Genomic DNA, 23,343 nt, shown 5'->3' on the forward strand with positions numbered 1-23,343 from the left:
GACTCCAACATTTATTTTCTGCCCACTGTAAAAGATGGTTGTACCAAAGCTGTAATAATGGCAAGGACCTGCCAGAGGTTAGCATGAGGTATAAAGAGAGACAGAAACAGGAGAGTGCTGGGCAATAATATATGATGGTGACCCCATGGCGTGCCCAAACTAGCACTTTTTATTAGTATTAATTTATCAGTATTCCTGCATTCTTTCAAAAAATTTTTTCTTATTACTATAGCTATCACTCTTCTATCAGTTAATCAGCTTCCCCAAACAGGAGACTCTGAGACACTCTCTATTACAAGAGCAATACTATGTCTATTTATACAGAAAAAAAATTTAAGTAAACGTGGGGTACATGTGTCCATTTTACAACTAATTTCATAAAGAAGTCAACATTTCAACTCAACCATATTAAAATATTCATGTGTTTCTTTATTCCTTGGTAAGTTCTATAAAAGTGGGTTTGTTATCCCTAGATCTGACACCTTCAATAGCTGGCAGTTACAGTCAGGCAGGGACCCAAACTTCTAAACATTTGTGAACTTATTGATCTATACCTTTACCCTGCTCTAAAACTGTAGATAATAATTTTCTATGCATGCATATCCTCTATAATTTAAACATGAATTTTAATAAAATATTGGTATGTAAGTAGAGTTTTTAAATAAATAAAAAAAAGGTGTTTTATTGTTTATTCACTAAACTATTGCCCCTGAAAGTAGCTATTTGTTATTTCTGCTCATTATCAAATATCGACACTTTCCAGTTGAGACGGTGTACTTTAGCTGGTGTCATCATAGATGCATACTTTTTGGCCGGTATTCTTATTGCACTTTTAAATCATGACATTGTTTTCTTTGCAGTATGTGTGTTTTTCATATTATCAGGAAAATTCATAGATATTCTTTTGTGACCCTATTGATAATCAAGAAAGAATTATTTTTTCCTTAGTAGTAATAAAAATATGATCTGAATATATTCACAGTTTCTCACAAAAGTCTGGGCCTAATAACAAGGCCTATATAACAAGGGTTACAGAAAAAATCTTTTATATGATTTCATACATACTACCTTTACTCACATCTCTGTATAGTCAGTCAGTACCTGGCTCATGGCAACAATCTAATATATCTAAAAATCAATAAATGGTTTTAATTCATTGTTATATCAAATGTGTGCAAAAATACAAATATAAGATTTAGGTACCCGAAGCACTTTGACCAGCTAGTCAGGATTCAGATCTAGGTCTTTTGCTCTGTCCAATTTATTGTTGCTTTAAATTTCCACCCCTATTACCTTAAAGTGGAGAAATACCGGATTTATAAAACCAATTAATGTAATTCTAATATAGATCCATTCAACATTTAATGAATAAATAGAACACATTCTATAACACTAAATTTATAGAAAACTTTTATATAAATTCTCTGTTGAATGATTTTTTTTTCTCCAGGAAAGATCTCTTTCATGGTGTAATTTGAACGTGGTAAAGGAAAAACTTATCGAGTAAGAATTTATCTTTCATAGCTTTCAAAGTGTTTCTATCACGTCTTTAGTTGCTTACATATTTCGAAGCCTATTGATACAGAGAATTGGACATGGTGGTTCTGTTATCATATAAACTTCAGTCAGAGCAGCCTGCCCTGATCCCTTTTTCTCTCATAGTTTGCTACATTTGAAAGCATATGAATACACAGTATTATAAGAGAATGGTTATTCACAAATCTTGGAAATAATCTGGTATGCTTCCGTTACCTCCCAGTGATTAAGAAGAACAAAGTAAGAATGACGAGGAGAGTAAATCCCCCAACAGCTGCGGTGGCTATCACGAGAATCTGTCCCTGTTCAGCCGCCATGTCAGAAGCTGAAACACAAATACAATATTAAAATTTCCCTGGGTGACATTTCACTAATAAAATTATTTTACAAGTTGGTATATGCTTGAAAATATGGTGATGGATGCCAAAAATGTCCACCATATTTGCCTTTATTTGGCACACAGGATGCAAACCAAAATAAGGGCTGAAGATGGAGGTCATAACCCACAACATAGCTTTTTCTTTTCTTTTCTTTTCTTTTCTTTTCTTTTCTTTTCTTTTCTTTTCTCTTCTTTTCTTTTCTTTCCTTTCTTTTCCTTTCCTTTTCTTTTCTGTTTTTGTTTTTACAAAAGTACCAATAAAAGTAGATGGATTCTTAGTATCCCACATTTTAAGATTAAGTATTTGTTGCAAATTTAAATCAGCAAATAGACTTAAAGGATTTTGTTTATATTATTGCTAATTTATTTCCTTAAACACTTGAATCAAGAGACCAGGCTTTATGCACTGTTTTGATGTCTCTTTCAACAAAGTGGAAAGACTATTGCATAATTCGTTTTAAGAATGACCTTTTTTATATTTCATAGAGATTAATTCAAACATTAAAGTTAGGAACTTACACTTTATAGGACAAGGATATACATAGGAAGTTCTTAGATGTTTAGCAGTAATTTTAAAAATGACATTTAAAAGCTTCCTTTTTTGAAGAAAAAACTAGATAACATATGGTAACAACATATTTCTTTCATTGACAAAACTGTAAAAATTACAGGGGATGCATGTTTTACTACTGCTTAGGCAATCTTCTAAAATACATTACTTCAATTAATTCATTAGCACTTCTCATTCTATGTATTACTGAAGTTTTTTAATTTTTTAATTTTTTAAAAAATTTTAGTATATGTGCTGCCGAAGCAAGCACAATTTTTTATTTATTTTTTTTATTTTAGAGAGAGAAGGGCATGAGCAGGAGAAGGGCATGGGAAAGAGAGAGAGAATCCCAAGCAGGACTCAATCCCATGACCCTAGGATCATGACCTGAGCTGAAATCAAGAGTTGGATGCTCAACCAACTGAGCCACCCAGGCACCCCTGTATTATTGAAGTTTTAATAAGAAATGCTTTTTATTGAATGGGATATGAACAATTGCTTCATAATAGAAGTAAAAAACTGAAGCCCACAGAAGGTAAAGAACTTGCCTGACTTCACACATGACCATCTCCAGAATTCAAGGTTAAGTTTTATGTTTCATTTCCCCTTCCTATGCTATAACTTTAAGTAATAATTCAGTTATTTGGCAATACTCTAAAATATTGAATCAAACAGTCCCTTTAATATCCTATTTTTTTACTATAAAAATATTTTTATACTATATTTTTATTTTTTGATTTTTTACTATATTTTTATTACTATAAAATATATTAATCAAATAATTTATTAAATTATTAAATTTATTATTAATAATTTATTAAATCAAATAATTTATATGTAGAAAATTGTATCAAATAATATAACTGAAAAACATGGGGCATCTGGGTGGCTCAGCTGTTAAGCCTCCAACGCTTTTTTTTTTGTAATTTTTTTTAACATTTATTTATTTTTGAGAGACAGAGCGAGACAGGGCATGAGTGGGGGAGGGCTGGAGAGAGGTGGGGACACAGAATCTGAAGCAGCCTCCAGGCTCTAAGGTGTCAGCACAGAGCCCTGCATGGGTCTTGAACTCATGGACCGTGAGATCATGACTTTAGCCGAAGTCAGATGCTTGACCAACTTAGCCACCAAGGCGCCCCAAACCTCTGACTCTTGGTTTTGGCTCAGGTCATGATCTCACGGTTCGTGAGTTTTACTGCCCTGTCAGCACAGAGCCTGCTTGGGATTCTCTCTTTCTCCTTCTCTCTGCTTCTCCACTGCACATGTTTTCATTCTGTCTCAAAACAAATAAATAAACTTGAAAAAAGGAATATAACTGAAAAACAAACCATTTAATTCTCTACCATAATAATTCATTAAACTTGAGTACTTTAAGACTTTCACAGAAATAGTTCTTCTGGGAATCAAGTAGGCAATATACACTATGTGCAAATTTATATCCAGAGTAATAACTTCCTCATAAAAATGACATATCTACTAGGGAATTTTTGAGCATTAAAAGCTATTGTTAAGTAAGAAACCAGTCACAACATTTAAGAGGCTTTTTAAGAAATCTAAATGTAAATAAAAACAATTGTCATTTATGTTCAGTTTTCAGTAAGAAATTTATTAAACCTTGGAATTAGATTTTATTCACTATGATTTAATTAAGATATTTTCAGGCATCTATTTCTTTCAGCTCATAATCTGTGCAGAAACAGGTAAAGGGTTGCATCTTATCCAATAAATAATGTGCTGAGGATTTTTTATTAGGTCCTCACTGAATTTCCTAATCTTCAAAATAACACTGATATTGCAGGAATTAATGAGCACTCTAAAATGTCACATTTCACATGAAAATTATTGAATAACAAATTATAAGGGATAGATGTTTCAGAAAACATAAAATAACATTAATTTTTGATGATGCAGAAGATGGCATTTAAAAAGAAAACATTTACTTAGCAACTGCTGTATTTGTAAAATATATAATATAGTTCAAGAGTTTTAAATCTGGAGCCTGTACTTTCACAGTAGCCAGGTAGCAAGTAATTTACTTAGACCATATATTCAAAGTTCAGACAGGGAAGATTATGTAATTGGACCTTTTGAGACTCAGATTACTTTGTTATAGAACACTGTGTTGTTTACCTTAATCACTTAGCAAACTGCTATTTTTACTAATATACCTTCATTTTCACACTTATCATTATATATTTATGAACTTTGCTTCAATTAAAATTTTAATTGGATATCAGAATAGGCAGTTGTGTTACTTTGAAAAATGCATATGCCTATATAATTGTTTCTTAAACTTCTGTGCTAGAAATCCTAAACACTCTTCTTTGGAGATTGGCATACAGTTGACCCTTGAACACTCAAGTTTTAACTGCATGGCTCCACTTACACGTAAATGTTTTTTGATAAATACAGTATAATACTGTGAGTGTATCTTCTATTATGGTTTTCTTAACATTTTCTTTTCTCTAGCTTACTTTACTATAACAATATAGTATACAATACATATAACATACAAATATGTGTTAATTGTTTTTGTTATTGGTCAGGCTTCTAGTCAACAGTAGGCTATTAGAAGTTGAGTTTTGGGGAATCGAAAGTTATGTGTAGACTTTGGACTGGATGGGGCAAGGGGGTTATTGGTATCCCTAACCTTTGCATTGTTTAAGGTTCAATTGTATATAAATATATAAGTTATTTGAAATAAGAGTGTATGATGTCATGCACCGTTATATACTGGGAGTAAAGTGCCATGGATTATGGGGCTGGGATGATTATGAAAACATTAGGAATATCATCATCAACAACAGTCACTATTTATTTCATACTAAATTAGCTTCTAGCACAATGTTTAGTGCTTCAAATTCATTATCAAATTTATCTGCACAATAGTCTTAATAGGTAGGTACTACTATTATTCCTAGTATAGGTGGTTCTATTACTTGCTAAGGTCACACTTCTTGTACACAGGAAAGCTAGCAATCCAATCCCGATTTGTCAGGCTCCAGGCCCATGCTATTGCCAGTATTTTACACTACCATTTTTGCTAATAGAACAAATGGCTAGATCCAGCTCTTTTGTGGGTCCTAGAACAATCATTAGCCTCGCCTGACTTTGGCTTCATGTCTGTAAAATGAGAATTTTGAATTAAATGTTTTTTTTCACAATCTTTCAAAGTTATTTTACTATGGTACTATGTTATCCATAAAAGCTACAAATATTGGGAAGAGCAAGATTTGCCATATGGAAGTAAGAGGAACACTCAGGACCTGTGTTGCTCCTCTTGGTCCTGACAGGGATAATTTCTGCCTTATTATATCAGTGTTGGCCAATCACAGAGCTGACTCTATCTCAGGATGAAGTCTATAGTCTTTAACTTTGCTCACATGGCTCTCTACAAATGACTCTAAATGTGTATCTCCAGATTAATCTCTTATCGTTCTCTATGTTGAATTCATTCCAGTTCCTTAAAATGTGCCAAGCTTTCTTTCATGGCCAATTCCTATTTAATCCTCCTATGTGAACATCACATCATTTGGGAAGCTTTTTATGCTTGTTTAGATTTAATTAGGACCCCAGACTTCTGTTCCCATAGCTCTTGGACTACTTCTACCAATACATTTCTATCATGCTTTACTGAAATCACTTTTTTTGTAACCTGTCTTTTCAATTAGACTACGAATTCTATGAGGGGAGGGGCTTTATTCACTATAGTATCGGTAGTAATTTGAATGATGACATCCCCTCCACCCTCTCCCTGCCCCTACAAAAAAAAAGTATTTGCAAGTACAAGTAAGTTCCTTAACTTACTACTCATCCTGTTTAGCTGGGTGGGCCCAAATCCAATGACAAGTGTCCTTATAAGAGACAAAATAGAAGACAAAGTAGAGAAGTCCATGTAAAGACAGAGGCAGAGATTAGAGTTATAGAGCCACATGCCAAGGAATACCTGGAGCCACCAGACCTAGAACAGACAAGGAAGGATTCTCTCCTAGAGCCTTAGGAGAGAGTGTGCTTTTGGTCTCCATAACTATGAGAGAATAAATTTCTGTTGTGTGTGTCATCTGCTATAGTAGCTCTCTGAAACTCATACAGTATTCAACTTATAGGACCTGATACAGGTCCTATTTATTGAGTAGTAGCTCAATAAATATTTGTTTGAGTAAGTGGATTGAATTGTCATTTGCATTAGGTGATTCTGGTTAAAAAAAAAGCCAGATTGACCTAGGGTTATCCATATCCTCACCTTCCACTTCATATGTAAAGATTTACCCTGAAGGTAGTTATACGTATGTGAAATAAGTCTATCCAACATAATTTTAATCAGAAGATGCAATTATTCTGTATGCTTGAAGATAATGCTTTCCAGAAGGCAGGAGGTGCTAGAAAGTACAGGCTTCTACATTTAATCAAGTTAAGTTGATTAAACTTAGAAATGTGAATATAAGTTTAAGAATGCATTAGCTCATTCAACAAATGTTTATTGAGAACCTACTACAAGGCAGACACTGACATAAACACCGGAGATTCAGTTACTGACCTCATGGATTTACAGTTCATGGGAAAGACAGATGATGAAAAAATAACTACAAGTGAAAGAACTGTTAGAAAAGGGATATGTGGGGCGCTCTGGAAAGGAATAAGCAGCTTCTAGCAATAAATCGGTAGAGTGGCAGTTAGGAAATACAGTTGATCCTTGGAAAATGTGGGAATTACAGTGCCAATCCCTGCAGTTGAAAATCACCCTATACCTTTTGATTCCCCCAAAACTCAACTACTGTTAAGTGGTTATAGCCTACTGTTGACTGGAAGCCTTGCCAATAACATAAACAGTTGGTTAACACATATTTTGTATGTTATATGTATTATATACTGTACTCTTATGATAAATTAAGCTAGAGAAAAGAAAGTGTTATTAAGAAAATCATAAGGAGGAGAAAATACATTTACAGAACTGTAAAAAATCTGCCAATAGGTAATGCTCTGAGTGGTCTTGTGGATCTGTCTTATTTCAACAATGTTTGGACAGAACAGATCCAGGATACCCCTTCTTCCTCCAGCCTCCAGTCACCCTCCAAATCCTTTCCAGTCAACCTTTGAAACCATAATCTCAGCCACCATCTGCCTCTGGGACCAGCCAACACCATCTTTTGAGCTTAGCTCTTTATTGCTGATCAAACATGAACTCCCAGATTCATCAGAATTATTCCACCGAGGTGGACAACATGCGTCTGCAGGCCTCCTACACCTACCTCTCTCTGGGCTTCTATTTCCAACTTGACAATGTGGCTCTAGAGGGCATAGCCCCCTTCAGCAAGCTGGCTTAGGAGAAGCAGGAGGACGCTGAGGGGCTCTGGAAGATGCAAAACCAGTGGGGATGGTCGGGTCCTCTTCCAGGACCTGCAGAAACCGTCCCAAGATGAGTGGGATAAAACCTTGGAAGCCGCTATGGAAGCTGCCATGGTCCCAGAGAAGAACCTGAACCATGCCCTGTGGGATCTGCGTGCCCCGGGTTCTGCCTTGCATACCCCTGTCCTTGTGACTTCCTGTAGAACCACTTCCTGGAAGAGGAGGTGAAACTCATCAAGAAGATGGCAACCACCTGACTAACCTCCACAGGCTGGCTGGCTCCCAGGCTGGGCAGGGCGAGTTTCTCTTCGAAAGGCTCACCCTCAAGCATAACTATTAGCCTCCAGAGCCTAGTGGCCTTTGAAGGGCATCCCCCTGGTGTCAGGACTTCTTCCTGAGCCTCTCCCTGCAGCTCCTATGCAGCTTTTTAACCACTCTGGAACCTTCTCCCAAGCCTTGGACCAAGTGAAAACAATAACACTTTTTGCAGAAAAAAAAATTTAAAAAACATTGAAATAAAATCTGTTGTGTAAGTGGATCTGCACAGTTCAAAGTTGTGTTGTTAATGTGTTAAGAGAAGGAGAAGGAAGAGAAGAAAGAGGAGTCGCTCCTTGGTTAGAGGCCTCAAAGACCTGATTAATTTAAATGGAAACTTAGAAAAACAAACCATAACAGCATCTACCAAATGGATTCCAGAATAGTACAGTATAGCTAACAAATCCCCCTGCCATGATTGAAAACTTGTCTGCTTGTACCATCTGTTCATTTTTCAATCCTAAAAAAAACACACAAAAAACAAAAAAAACACATTTCTAATTAGTTTGGTAGGATAGAATGTGTATTATTTACTCCTGTAAGTAACTCCCTAGAGAGCAAACCTGTCTTTAAAAAGATACAATGAAATCCAGGTAAGGAATGAAATTTATTTGTGACTAGCTGATTGGAAATGTCTTTTTGCTTAATGGAATAAGGTCTTAATGGAATAAGGTCTTGGAAAAATATAAGTATATTGAAATTATTATTTCATCGTATGGTTTGGAAAGAGGCACACTTCCTTAAGGGGCAAAAAGAGATGCAAAATTGTTACTGAACTAGAGCTTAGCACCTAGCCAATGCTTGGCATAAGTAAGGATGTCGCTATAAGGGAGGTTTGCTTTAGTTGTTTCTATTTAAAGAGGAGAAAAAAGTGAAGTTCTTTACTTGGAATCCAAATACTTTAAAAAAATAGGTTGAAAAAAATAAATTTCATGTCTTTAGGAAAGTATTGGAGAAAAGCAATTTTGCTATTTTTAACCAAAGATTTTTCTTCTACAGAGACATGATTTTGTCTCTCTGTAATCAAGATTATTCTAGTTTATATTTACATTTCAAAGTAAAATCTGTTATTTGTATGCTGTGTCATTTTCTGTGGAATAGCTTTTTAAAGTTAACTCTTTTCTGTTATGAACATCTTTTTAAAGTTATTGAAGACAGCAGTTACATATTTTTTTGAATAAAGTTTTTCTCAAAATGCTGCCCAGGGAAATAAATGGTGGTATATATTTGTTTCCTATTCACATGTTTTATTTATGACTCCCAATTCTTGATGAAATGTCAAAATTTCAAATGATATTATCTCATCATTTCAACAAAATGATTTTTTAAAGCACAGCACACATCTCAACAATGTAATGGATTGATAGTACCCAGGAAATTAATCTTAAGGTTTATTGACAACCAATACAGGAAATCCTCTTAGGTCATATACTATAATCAGGATTAGTTTAATCCTATGAAATGAGGTACATATATAAAGATTTAGCAATATATAATGAAGACTAATCAATCTGTAAAATCTCAACACTATATGGTTATACAGACATATGAGGATGACATATGAATGAAAGCTGAGGATATATTTCTCTTAGATAAACATAATCTTGTGATTTTGTAGATGATGCTGTTATTCTCTTGGCTACCCAGACTTGAAATGTACAGTCATCTTGATTCTACCTTCACCTACAACTCCATGTCCAGAGTCAAATCTTTATCATGTCTTATATTATCTTGTGTTTATTACCACTGGAACAATCTCATTTCAGGTTCAGCTTCACGGGATTAGGCTGCTTATATATTTGTCTATTAAATTGTCTTTCTATAGTATCTCTTCCCAATCCATCTCACATTATGTGGCCACATAATTATTCTTCAAAATAATATTTAAAACTATTCAGAATCTCTCCCAGTGCCTAGAGGGTAAAGTCATCCCACTGCAGAGGTTCACCATTCCTGGAGATATCCAGGGCTGAAACTTTGCACTCAGACTTCCCACAGTTTTCACCTTTGCCTTCACATTAATCATCAATCCTGTCATTATTACATTTTTAATTTTTTAAATGTTTATTTATGAGAGAGAGAGAGAGAGAGAGAGAGAGAGCGAGCAAATGGGGGAGGGGAAGAGGGAGAGGAGCCAAAGAATCCAAAGTAGGCTCCCGGCTCTGGGCTGTCAGCACACAGCTAGACACAGGGCTCAAACCCACAAACTGTGAGATCATGACCTGAGCCACAGTCAGATGCTGACCCACCCAGGCGCTCCATCATTACTACATTTTACGTATTTCTTAGATTCATCCCCATTCTCTTCTGTCCCCCCGATTATTCCTATACTCATCTTATCACATGTATTTGAATTCAGCTAGATGGCAACTTCATTTATGTGGAATGCAGTGGAATAATAGCAAGATGGACAAAAAGAGCTTCTGAGGAGATATCTGACAGATGTTCACATACTAAAGAACACGCAGTTTACTCCATGAAACACCTTTGATGCCTCACACTCTTACTTCAGACATGTTTATTGATTTCCAAATTAATAAAACAGTATTGTAGAAGTAAATTAAGTAAATGAGGCCAGGGGTGAGATATCTGAAGAGAGGGAATTGAATGGACGTGCACACTGGTAGGCTGACCGACAGAGGAACTGGGAAAATGGAAAGCTGACATAACATTCCCAAATATACAGTATTCAGGAGCAAAGAATTTAGGATCAAACATCCTTGTAAAATTCAGGGAACACAGAAGGACTTGCTATGTTATAACTCAAAACAATAATATGATCATACAAGGTGAATAAAAAATGCTGAGTTATGTCCAAGATATTTTATTTAAAAGGGCAAGAGTCTGTGGGTGCATGATTAGAAAAGTATGTCTCTGCAAAATATTTAACAATAAATAGTAAAAATAATACTTTTAAGACCAAACTTATGTCTGAAAATTTCAACTATCAAAAATGATTTGATTTCTGATGATTTCAGGGGTTGGGGCTCATTTCAACTACATGATAAGCTTCTTGAGGGCATAAATAATATCTTTCAACTTACTATATCACATGGGATTAGTAGAGCACCTTACACAGACTAGAAATTAATAAATATATATTTTTCCTGAAGAAGAGATAAATAATGCATTCTAGACATAAGGATTAAATGCCCTGGCTAAAGAAGAGTTTTCATATAAGATGCATTTGGTAATTCTCATGCTTAAAAGTGTTCTAGTTACATAAATGACCCTTCCACACTTGTACTTTGATATATAATATGTTCAGAGATAAGTGAATAGAAAATAGTGTGCTACAAACTTAACAGAAACCCATGGGGGAGGGAAGGAAAAAAAAAAGAGGTTAGAGTGGAAGAGAGTCAAAGCATAAGAGACTCTTAAAAACTGAGAACAAACTGAGGGTTGATGGGGGGTGGGAGGGAGGGAAGGGTGGGTGATGGGTATTGAGGAGGGCATCTTTTGGGATGAGCACTGGGTGTTGTATGGAAACCAATTTTACAATAAACTTCATATATTAAATAAATAAATAAATAAATAAATAAATAAATAATAAACAAAAAGAAAATAGTGTGAGTTAAATTTTTTTAGTGTTTATTTATTTTTGAGATAGAGAGCACCAGCGGGGGAAGGGCAGAGAGAGAGGCGGTCAGAAGATCCGAGTGGGCTTCCTGCTGACAGCGGTGAGCCTGATGCCAGCTCAAACTCATTAACTGTGGGATCATCACCTTAGGCAAAGTCCGATGCTCAACCAACTGAGACACCCAGGTGCCCCTGTGAATTAACTTTTTTATTCAAATACCCCTGCGTAGGCTTTGAATGAAATAAATATTTCATTTATTATTTATAATAAGGAAGGTATTGGCATGGTATTGTATTAGCATGTTTCTTTTACATTTATTCAATATTTGACGCCATTTACCAACAGGAAAAATAACCTCTAAGATGAGGGGCGGGGGGAGAGAAGAGAGGGAGAGAGGGAGAATGACAAGAGATTCTCTGTTCCACTCAAGTAAGCCAGTTACTAAATTCTCAGTTGGAATTGAAAAAAAAGCCTCATGGATCATATCTATTGAAGTAGGAACCTTTAGCAGGGATTATATTTTTCTTAGAAAGTGATTGCACCACTGTGCTTTCTTTCTCTGGTCTGCCAATTTTCCAGAAACAATGCAGTTCAGTACGTCAAACTGTGGCTACATTGGGACACAGAAGATTTCAAGATTCATTCTTCTTGATGACCTTAATTTACTTGTCAGATAAAAATGCCAAATGACACAGGGATAATTGGAAAATGTGAGTTTGGTAAAACTTGATGGAGAGGCAGAAGCAGAAGCATAGTGCAGCATGATGAAACACTTTTTGTCTCTCTCTCTCTCTTTTTTTAAGATTCTTGTGTGCATTAATAAATGGTCAAGATGCCTTGACAGGTAGGCTTCATGTGACAAATATCAAAGAACAGAGAAAAGTAACTGAGGCATTTAAACACCTGGAACTATTGTTAACATTCTAAATGTCGGGATTTAATTTGTAATTGTCTGTATTTCGTATTGTTACATCCAGTTGAGATAGGTCTTTGATAACATATTTTGTAAGTGAAATACTTACGCCTTTATACATACATATTTCATTTTTTAAAGATCCAGTGTACAATAGAATTTCCTTAAAAATTTCAAAAATTCCCTGGGACCAATGATGTTCAATTATTCAACATGTACCATGTTATTATAGCATTTGCATATTGGTAATCATACTTATGCACTTGAGGTTATAACTTCTCTGTATAACAGTGTGGCTTGAGGTAAGTAGCTTTGTCAGTAAATGTATAGCCATTAGGGATCACATATTTCATAACGCTAAACTCAAAGGTTTATTTAGGATCTAGTTTTCATAGGGGCACCTGGGTGGCTCAGTCGATTAAGCATCCAACTCTTGATCTCAGCTCAGGTTATGATCTCATGGTTCAGGGGATTGAGCCCCGTGTTGGGCTCCATGCTGATGATGCAGAACCTGCTTGATTTTTTTTCTCTCTCCCTCTCTCCCCCTTCCCTGCTCTCTCTCTCTTTCAAAATAAAGAAGTAAACTTATAAAAAAAAGAATATTTTTCATAGAAAATATGTAAAAAAAATCCTGATAAAAAGCATACATTTATTATTTAGAAAAAGTTCTAGAAAATTTCTTGAGTGAATTCTCATTCATCAACTCATTATTCACTCAAAAACAACAAAAAATACTAATCATGTAGAATGTGCCATGGGCCGCCTGGGTGGGTTAGTCGGTTAAGCGACCGACTTCGGTTAAGGTCATGATCTCACAGTTTCGTGAGTTTGAGCCCCGCATGGGGCTCTGTGCTGAGAGCTCAGAGCTTGGAGCCTGCTTCAGATTCTGTGTCTTCCTCTCTCTGCCTCTCCCCCATTTGTGCTCTATCTCTCTCTCTTAAAAGTAAACAAACATTAAAAAAATATTTAGAATGTGCCAAACACTGTGATGTAGGGATCGGGGAGACAAAGAAGACTTAAGCCTGGTTTCCAATCCTCAGAGTAGTTTCTCTTTAGTGAGGGTGATAGATAACTGTAATATAGTGAAACTGTTGCTAAAATGGAAGCACAAGTGAGGGTCATGAGGGAAGAGTAGGACAGTGATAATCTCGACAGGAAGAAGTGAAGGAAGGTTTATAAAAGAGGTGATTCTTTTTTTTTTTCCAACTTTTTTTTTTTTTATTTATTTTTGGGACAGAGAGAGACAGAGCATGAACGGGGGAGGGGCAGAGAGAGAGGGAGACACAGAATCGGAAACAGGCTCCAGGCTCCGAGCCATCAGCCCAGAGCCCGACGCGGGGCTCGAACTCACGGACCGCGAGATCGTGACCTGGCTGACCGCGAGATCGTGACCTGGCTGAAGTCGGACGCTTAACCGACTGCGCCACCCAGGTGCCCCTAAAAGAGGTGATTCTTAAGCTAAATCTGAAAGGGTTAGAAGAAATTGGCAAGTAACCAAAGTGACAAGTAGATACTGGGACATTCTAGTGTGAAGAAATGACATCACATGTATGGACACATGAAACCACAGCATCTTCCAGAGATTTTACATGTACTTTGAAGCAGAATAGAACCAAGAGGATATAGAATAGGAAGGCAGATAGAATGGATCGTGAAAATATAGTGACCTCATTCAGTGTGCTTAGTTTTTTCTCATGAGTAGAATAGAAGGAGATGTGAGTTTACTCAAAATTGCGATTTTTACTGGGGATATAAACTCTTGCAAATATATGGGAAGAAACTATCAGACAATAAAATGAGGACATGTTTGGAGCCTGGATTTGGCCTGAATCTCACACTATACCTTGACTTTCTTTACTTAAAGTAATAAAGTCTCACTTTTCACTAAACCAGTTGGGATTTCATCACTTAAAGTTGAGAGTCCTACTTACTAAAATGAAACAAAGAGGAGAGTTTGTCTGTGTTTGTCTATACGCATATCCTATAACGAGGGAAAGAGAGGATAAGTAGATCTTTATATTTCCAAATTAACTACTAAAAACCTCTCAATGCTTATTATGTTGCTTAAGTTAGATGCTTTTAATCTCCATTTACTATTTACATTTTTTTTCTATGTTGAACAGACTTCTGAGTCTGTTTGTCCCCATAACTGGATGAATGAAATTGAAAAGATAAAGCAAAATGAGGCGGGGGGGGGGAGGGTTCTGTTTATAAAACAGCCATTTTTATAAAAAGAAAACCCAATGCTCTGCTTGGAGAGAGTCCATTTTCTTTTTCTTTAATTGATTGATTGGTTCAGGGTGAAATCAGTCCTGTCTATCTTACATTTAATGGATCTCATGTATTGATTTAATAAAAACTGCATAGATGTAAAAACAAACAGATCAAAAATAAAAACAAATGAACAGACATTTCTTGCAACTTTAGTGAGACAGCATGTTAAAATCAGATTATGGAGGAATCTGCCCATTTTAAGCCATCTAATTATGAACCCATTGCCACCAAATCTGGAGGTAAACAAATTCCTGTGAAGATCTTTACTTAACCTTCACAGTTAATGTTAAAGCACATTTAGGGTACAGTTGTCTCTTACATGGCTTCAGTAGAAATCTTTACAGAAGCATAGAAACCAACAATGTTGGGGGTGGAGGGCAATTTGTCTTAGCTTTATGGACTCAAACACGGTACCCCAAATAATTTAGATCACAGGCAACCAACAGGGACCTGCTATTCCTATGCCAAAACTCATTTGATTATCCCCTGAAAGCAAGTTCTCAAGGAAGCTGTTGCATCATTGCCTGAAACCTTTTGAGGCCTCTGCTCTAACAACCAAACTACCTCAGCTTCTAACTGATCACTGCAATCACTTCTGGAGAGATTCAAAGAGAGCCTACTCTACTTTATTATTATTATTTTTTAAATTTTTTAAATGTTTATTTACTGTTCAGAGACAGAGAGAGAAAGAGAGAGAGAGAGAGAGAGAGAGAGAGAGAGCACGAACAGGGGAGGAGCAGAGAGGGAGGGAGACACAGAATCCGAAGCAGGCTCCAGGCTCTGAGCTGTCAGCACAGAACCTGATGTGGGGCTTGAACCCACAAACCACAAGATCATGACCTGAGCCAAAGTCAGATGCTTAACCGACTGACCCACCCAGGTGTCCCAAGCTTACTCTATTTTAAAAAGAGCCAAACTTGTTGTTCCACAAAACGATAGATCAATCAATTTTCTTAATGTCCCCTTTATTATTTATGTTATGATTTCCCTTAAATTATGTGTTAGATCTCCCAGTTAAAATTTGCATAATATTTTGTTTTATGCACCGAATTACACCATTACTTATTAATATTATATTTTCAAGAAAATAAGATTGTTTGCTTTGCCTGTAGATTTTTCACTAAATTTTGGCTTTATTGCTCAGGGAATCAACTTAACTCAAAACTGAAACTTAGTATTATTATTCTGAAAATGTGGAGAAAATACCTCTTTAAAAATGAACTAAAGGGGAAAAAATTCCTGACATACTCTTTCACAAGTTCATGTAATATAAAAAAAGTCTCATGTTTTATTTATTCATCTTTTACACTAATATCTGCATATGATATTGATTATAGACAAACTGGCATGTGCTATCTTGTTAGACAGTAATATATGCCTCTTTCTATATGCTGATAATATGGATTTAATTTTCAATAACTAGAATTGATTTCTGGATACAAATAATTCTACCATCCTACCGCTGCTAGAAGGGATTGAACATCATCAACTTTATCAAAATTAAAATCATTTTCTTTGGCACACAAAAGGCAATTGATAAAAACTCTACAAAAGAAGACAACCTAGTCCATTTTTTACAAGTATACTTTTTCCATAACTTATCCTAGAAGGCTTGCTGCAAAAATATGTCGTTCAATATAACTTTTTCCATGGGAGCATTGCTCCTCGGGTTTCTTTTTGATGACTTTGAACACCTGCTTTGAAAATTTTCCAGGCCAGAATCATCTTTTTTCACAGTATCCAGTGGTGTGGAACTGTGGGCTTTCAATCTAGAGTATGCCTAATTGTTGGAGCAGATTCAACTCTGCTTCCTAAGGACAATCTTTGCTTCGCCTCCAGCTCATTTCAGTGCAAATGTAAGGATGGGAAAAAATATTTGTTGGTTGTCTCAGCTTTAATAGTGGAATTATTTCTGTACTTCTTCACCTTATTTTTTTATGTTTATTTATTTATTTTGAAAGAGAGAAAGCAGGAGAGGGGCAGAGAGACAGGGAGACAGAGAATCCCAAGCAGGCTCTGCATGCTATCAGCGCAGAGCCCTGTGTGGGGCTTGAACCCACAAACCACGAGATCATGACCTGAGCTGAAATCAAGAGTCAATCACTTAACCAATGAGCCACCCTTCACCTTATTTTTGAAGCATTTGTACCATCTATCAGTGTGAAAATAGAGAAAACACATTCTAAGCTCTCATTAAAGACTTAGCTCAAAATTTTTAGTAAGTAATCTTAGTAAGAATACTAAGATACTAAGTATCTTAGTGGGATACTGAACGGGTATGTATTAAGCTCTATCTCTGAAAACTGCCTCTCTCTCTGGTCCCTGCCTGCATGAATTGGATTAGGAATGGAGACCTGACTCATATTGGGCCAAACCATGATATTTCTTCCAGGAATTTGTAATTAGTCATTCTGGTGGTCTTGGTGCATGGTTGAAATGATGGGGAAATATGAATCTACAAGCCGTGAGGCAGATAGATTTATTTTCCTAAATGAACATATGCATAGGTAAATCTGATCCTAGGCGAGAAGAAACAGAAGCTAGTGGCTGTGTAGACCAAGAAAGAGATTGGTTATCTTTCATTTCAAGACCTTTCTGGTTTCTTGTTTCAGTTCTTTTTGAAGCCTAGCCTCATTTACGCCCCCATATTTCCACTGTGGCCCTGTCTGGGACATTCTTAGATCTCTTTTCACTTAACCTAGCTCATGGTATATTTGATATCTCCAGTCAAAGGGCTTTGGGGTATTCTAATTTTTAGTATCTGACCAAAGAACACATATTTAGAAAATAAATTTAAAGGGTGATTTTTTTTCATTCACTTCCCAGCTATACTAGCTCTTTTGAAGTCTGTATGCATGGGATTGTACTAAGTAACCTTTCTTTCTCATCTCATTCCCAGCATGGAAATCATCTTCAATCAGTGAAACTTTACCTTGGGTCTGCTTCTATCAAAGGTTGTAGTCATAAAACACCACATTAAAAAAGCACACTTTTGCATTTGTTGAAAAAACTCTGCTGGAGGCCATTATCCTCAGATTCTTCATCTATCTTTCTTAGAGCATTTGTGCTTCATATCATAAGAGCTTGAGGACTTCTCTGTTCTCTGGCTGCATCCAGAAATGTCAGAGGCAGAGATGGTGAGCATGTGGTTCACCACTAGTGATGATCACCTCTTGTTTTTATGGATCAAATTTTCTACTTCTAGCTCTAATTCTGGTGCTTTAAATATTTTTAAATGCTTTACTATTTTGTATATGTGTTTTAGACTGCCTCAACTGTTTTTAGGGAGAAGGGAAATGCAAATATAAGTCAATATTCCTCTATTAGGTTAGTCAGACTTTCTGAGAAGGCAACCCTATAAAAATTAAGTGCAATTTAGATAAGTTAGCATATATATGGGAAAAGTCATCCTACTTACTGCTTACAGCATTCAGCTTTCTTCCTAGAACAGGAAATTTGACTATACTTGTAATTCTGTCTCATCTCTAGTAAGAGGTATTAATGACTTACATTAGTTATATGTATGTTTGAACATGTTCTGTTAAACAAAATTCTTGATTAAATAATTTTAGACAATTAACAGAAAGTGTAATAGAGGTCATTTCTACCTCCTTTTAAAACACATGAGAAGAATTTCTAAATTCCACATACTTATTAGCTTGACTAATTCATGTATTGCATTCCTTTTTTGGTATGCATGTGTATGGGGGGTAATGGAGGTGCATATACCTAGCTTTAAGTTTTCTATGCTGCTTCTCTTCTGAATGTTAACAAAAAGTATTTTTCTAATTGTTTTTATTTTCTAAACTGAGCTTTTCTCAATTCTTCACCTGTTCTGATGCCCCAGTTTCCACAGTTTAAGCTATTGGAAGTCTAAGCTAAGGGTGCTTATAAGACTGCTTCAACTATCTTCCCAGTCATGGACCACCAGGTTGGGGTGCCCCATCTCTCCTTTGGTATGTAAGTCCTTGTGCCTTAGAGGCTTCTACAGGTCACTGATCAATGAAAAGTAAAATTACCCCATCAATCTCTTATTTACTCATTTTCACCTTCCTTTCCAGTAAGGTATTTCTCCCTCCATCTTAAGCAGTAAGAGCACTGAGAAAAACAATGACAGAGATATAGCCTCATGTGCAGAAGTTTGGTTTCTTTTTTTTTTAATGAAAACTCATTAAATTTATCTTTCCTGCTTCTATTAATAATCTCAAGGATAATGGTAGAGAATTATCACGAATGGTACACTTTTCAAACCTTAAAAATATTGCTGACATCAAGCAAACAGCAACTGTAAAAGCACATAAGTTAAAAAAGAATCTCCATGGGTATTAAGTGGGTATCTTTTGTTTAACTCAATTTGAAATCTATCATCCCAGTGGGCATTTAAGTAGGATGAGAGGGAGAAAATGACATAAAGCTAGCTAATTTTAAAATGGTGCAGCTCCCATGATGGATAAATACAAACACTGAGAAATGATTTAGCAAGATCCAAACGCATTTTGAGCTGCAGTACAGAACATCACTGAAAAAAGAATGGGCTAAAGGCAATTAGATAAGCCCAAATCTCCTTGTTCTCCCTTGTTTGTCTGCTGAGCAACTTGGATTAATTTGGGAAACAATGAGGGGTGCCTGGGTGGCTCAGTCAGTTAAGCGTCCAACCCTTGATTTCAGGTCAGGTCATGATCTCACAGTTTGTGGGATCGAGCCCCGCTTTGGGCTCTGCACTGATAGTGTAGAGCCGGCTTGGGATCCTCTGTCTCCTTCTCTCTGCCCCTCCCCTGCTCAGTGTCTCTGTCTCTCTCTTTCCCTCTCTCTCTCTCTCTCTCAAAAGTAAATAAATACTTTTTTTTAAAAAATTGGGAAAGAATGGAACAGTCTTATTTCTAGTCATCATGCAAGGTAAAAATTTGTCTTTATAAAAGCTCAAATATTCTTAAACCTGTACCTGTTCCATAATTTGAAAAAGTAAAATCCTTCCTCAAACAAGATATTCTGAGTTTATTTTTATAGAAGATACAGTATAACTAATACCTATTCTAAGCCAAAATATAATTTTCAATATATAGCTAAATTTTACTTTGGATTGCTTATTCTTGTGCAAGGAAATACGTCAGATAGTTACTTATTTAATTAAAAATATATTGTGGGATAGGTGGCTATCAGTCATTTTTACTTGAAAAGTGATGAAGATTCCACAGAGAGTACCCTAAGAAAGTTTTCTTTCCAGACTTATAGTTTTTTCCTTCTTTCTTATGGAAATGAGTAGTAGCTGATTCACAGCACAGGTTCATTCAAAAAATCATATTGTACTAAATACACGATTGGGTCTCCCTCAGAAGGAGTCATTATTATAACAAACACTCCAGAGTGTTTACATTTGCCATCTGCAGTTCTAAATACATCACATGTATTTCACCTATTTAATCTTCACAAAATCATTTAAGACAGTTCTATTATTATCACTACCTTATAGATGGAGAAACTGAGGCACATAAGGTTTCTTAACTGGCCATTGTTACACAGACAGAAGTGGCAAAACCAAAATGTAAGTACAGATAGCCTCGTTCCAGAGTTGCAGTTTCTAACCATTATGCTATATTATCTATTAGTGCTGAAATCTTTTGTGATTTAAGTATTTAAAAGAAAAGTGGCCCATCCTATAAATAATCTGATTACCGCAGAAGCAGAGGCACCACAGTTCTGGGTCCACAAGGTGATGTTGCTGGAATAGGACTGATGGGGATTCCCTGACTTGCCTACTGTGTGGGTCAAAATCTGATTATCTCAGAAGTTCACATGTGGAGCTTCCTTGTCCAACCCTCCAATGCTTAGGCCCTGGGAGGTCAAGTCACTGGGGGAATCCCAGACTTCCTTATATGTCACCTATTAAAATTAAACAAAAACTAACACCAAGACTAGCCAGCTGTCTCCAGGGTAAGCTAATGGGCATGAAAAACAAAGGTCAAAGGAAAGAATCAGAAAATGACTTGATCCCTAGAGTGTCCAGATGCAAGAAGATAAGCAAGAATATTGTTTAATTTTTAAAATACAATTTTGAAACTGCTAGAATGGAATTTTAGGGCTGAAAATCATTACCAATAATGTCAGTATTAATAGTCAACATTTCCTGAGCCCTAACCACATGGGTATCAGATATTCTGCTAAGTACTTTACAGGCACTGAACCACTGCATACTCACAAGAACACTAGAAAGTAGATGGTATTCTTATCCCTATTTTTTCTTATGTGGAAATTGAGGCATAGAGTGGTTAGCTGACTTATACAAATTATGATATATAGCAAGTGGTAGAGTCAAAATTTAAATCCAGGGTTCAGTCCAAAGCTTGAACTTTTAACTAAAATTCACTAGTTTTCTGTAGCTGTCTATTTATCTGTGAAGCATCTGCCAAATGAATTGCATGAATCAGTTGCTGTCATGAAAAATTTCCTTGTTCTTGCTGCTTATTTATATCCTTCCTTTTCTTCAAGGCCAAGGTTAAGGCCCTCCTCCACGAAGTGTTTGCCAGCTGCCTAGCTCACAGCAGTAATTCAAATTACAGTGATAGTTAACCTTTAATGATCACATTAGGAGAAAGGCACACCCCATCCTCCTTCTCAGCTTTGCTCTTCTCCAGAGCATCTCGCATCACCTGTCTTAGGGTTTCCTGGGGCAGATTCTTCAGGCAGCTTTGCATGTAGCAGGTTTATTGAGGAGTGACTTCATCAGGGACAGGTTGAGAGGACAGGGGAGCAGAAATGGGGAAATGGAGCAGTCGAACTATGATATGAGCTACAAAAACCTCTGCAGATCTCAGGAAGCTCTCAGCCGAGATGACCCTTCACAGTTGTCCTGAGTTAAGCAATGGGATAAATCTTTGACTGGCACAATGACACAGTCTTGGATTCTGTCCAGGCCTGGGGAGAGGACATGACTCTGAGGAATGCAGCTTCTTTTGAACAGAGGCAATGTCTGGAAAGGAATTCAGTTATGAGCCTGGCCAAGAGAATGAGTAAGTGCCAAGGTCCTAAAGGGGAGGTATAGGCAACATACCATAGCTCTGAATCACTTAGCACTCTAACTATTTTACTAATTGTTTGCTTACTGTCTCTCTCCTTTCTGGGACATAACCTCTAGGACGGGATGCTAAGGATCTTTGTCTACGTCTGCTATATCCACAGCATGTAGACCAGCAGTTTGTACAGCGTACAGAGTGTGTTTTCACAAATATTTGTTGAATAAATCTGTGTAAAAACAAATAAATAAATTTCTAGTTTCTTGATGAGGAAACCAAAGCTTAAACAGGGAGTGGCAGAGGTTGGTCTGGTCCAAATCCTTAACCACTTCACTCAGAAGGTCCTTATTTTTAAAGCAAGGGTAGATAATTTAACACATCCCCTTTATTTTATTGATGGTAAATTCATGTCTAGGGTGGAGAATCATCATGAGCCAAGATACCAACTCCTACCTTGCCTAACTGAATGTATCATTTGGCCTTTATTAGAACATACACCCAAGTAATCTAGCCTGAGACAGGTCCGTGACAACCTTGTGTGGCATATTAGTCTTGGTCTCTAACTTTGCTTTGCTAACATATCACTTTTACCTCTCTGATATCTAGATCCATGAAGTTATCCATGCAGATAATTCCTGGAACATCTGCAACTGACCAACTTTCACTGAAACTTTGGCATGGGATGGCTCAGCTCCAGTTTTCTCAGGAGGCTCTGATGAGCAGGTCATAATTCACTGTGTCCTGAAAGTCCAGAGACCAAATATGAACTGTCAAGGAGAAATATGCAGGCTTACATGCTGGCAGAGAGCAAGCATGTGTTAGAATTTAAATGGATAATTCCCGAGGTTCTAGTACCTTCTGTAGGTGAATTCTAAGGCTAAAAGAGTCTCTAGGGAATTTGGAAGTTATGACAGCTATAGGAGTGACAATGAAAAAGATATTTGGAAGGTTTTATTTTTAGTGTGGATAAAATGAAGGTGAGAAAATTAGACGTGTTAGCAATGGCACCAGAGGATTCAGTTATGAGAAGCTCATTCTGATTGGCTTGCCTGTCTCCAAACTACAGATAACTAGAAGAAAAATAAAAACTCAGGAAGGTTTGGGGCGCCTGGGTGGCTCAGTTGGTTAAGCGTCCGACTTCAGCCAGGTCATGATCTCGCGGTCCATGAGTTCGAGCCCCGCGTCAGGCTCTGGGCTGATGGCTCAGAGCCTGGAGCCTGTTTCTGATTCTGTGTCTCCCTCTCTCTCTGCCCCTCCCCCGTTCATGCTGTGTCTCTCTCTGTCCCAAAAATAAATAAACGTTGAAAAACTCAGGAAGGTTTTAGCCTCTGTAGCAAGATAGGAGACAGCATTGCACGGTCCCTACCTATGACTCCAGCCACATGTCTTGTATTTCCTATACCAACATCATCACCCCCAACATTCCTCACCTCTACCTTT

At 36.6% G+C, this 23,343-nt stretch overlaps 1 protein-coding gene across 2 annotated transcripts in view; it reads right to left on the reverse strand.

The window, feature by feature from the left end:
• The window catches only part of EPHA6 (EPH receptor A6), an 880,333-nt gene that overhangs the window by 243,556 nt on the left and 613,434 nt on the right, over positions 1-23,343 (reverse strand). For both annotated transcript variants that reach the window (XM_047875260.1, XM_047875259.1), the window contains one exon: positions 1,753-1,861. In XM_047875260.1, the coding sequence (XP_047731216.1) occupies positions 1,753-1,861 (109 nt within the window). The remainder of the gene's footprint in view (positions 1-1,752; positions 1,862-23,343) is intronic.

Source organism: Prionailurus viverrinus, chromosome C2, assembly GCF_022837055.1.
Source record: "Prionailurus viverrinus isolate Anna chromosome C2, UM_Priviv_1.0, whole genome shotgun sequence".
Lineage (NCBI taxonomy): Eukaryota > Metazoa > Chordata > Mammalia > Carnivora > Felidae > Prionailurus > Prionailurus viverrinus.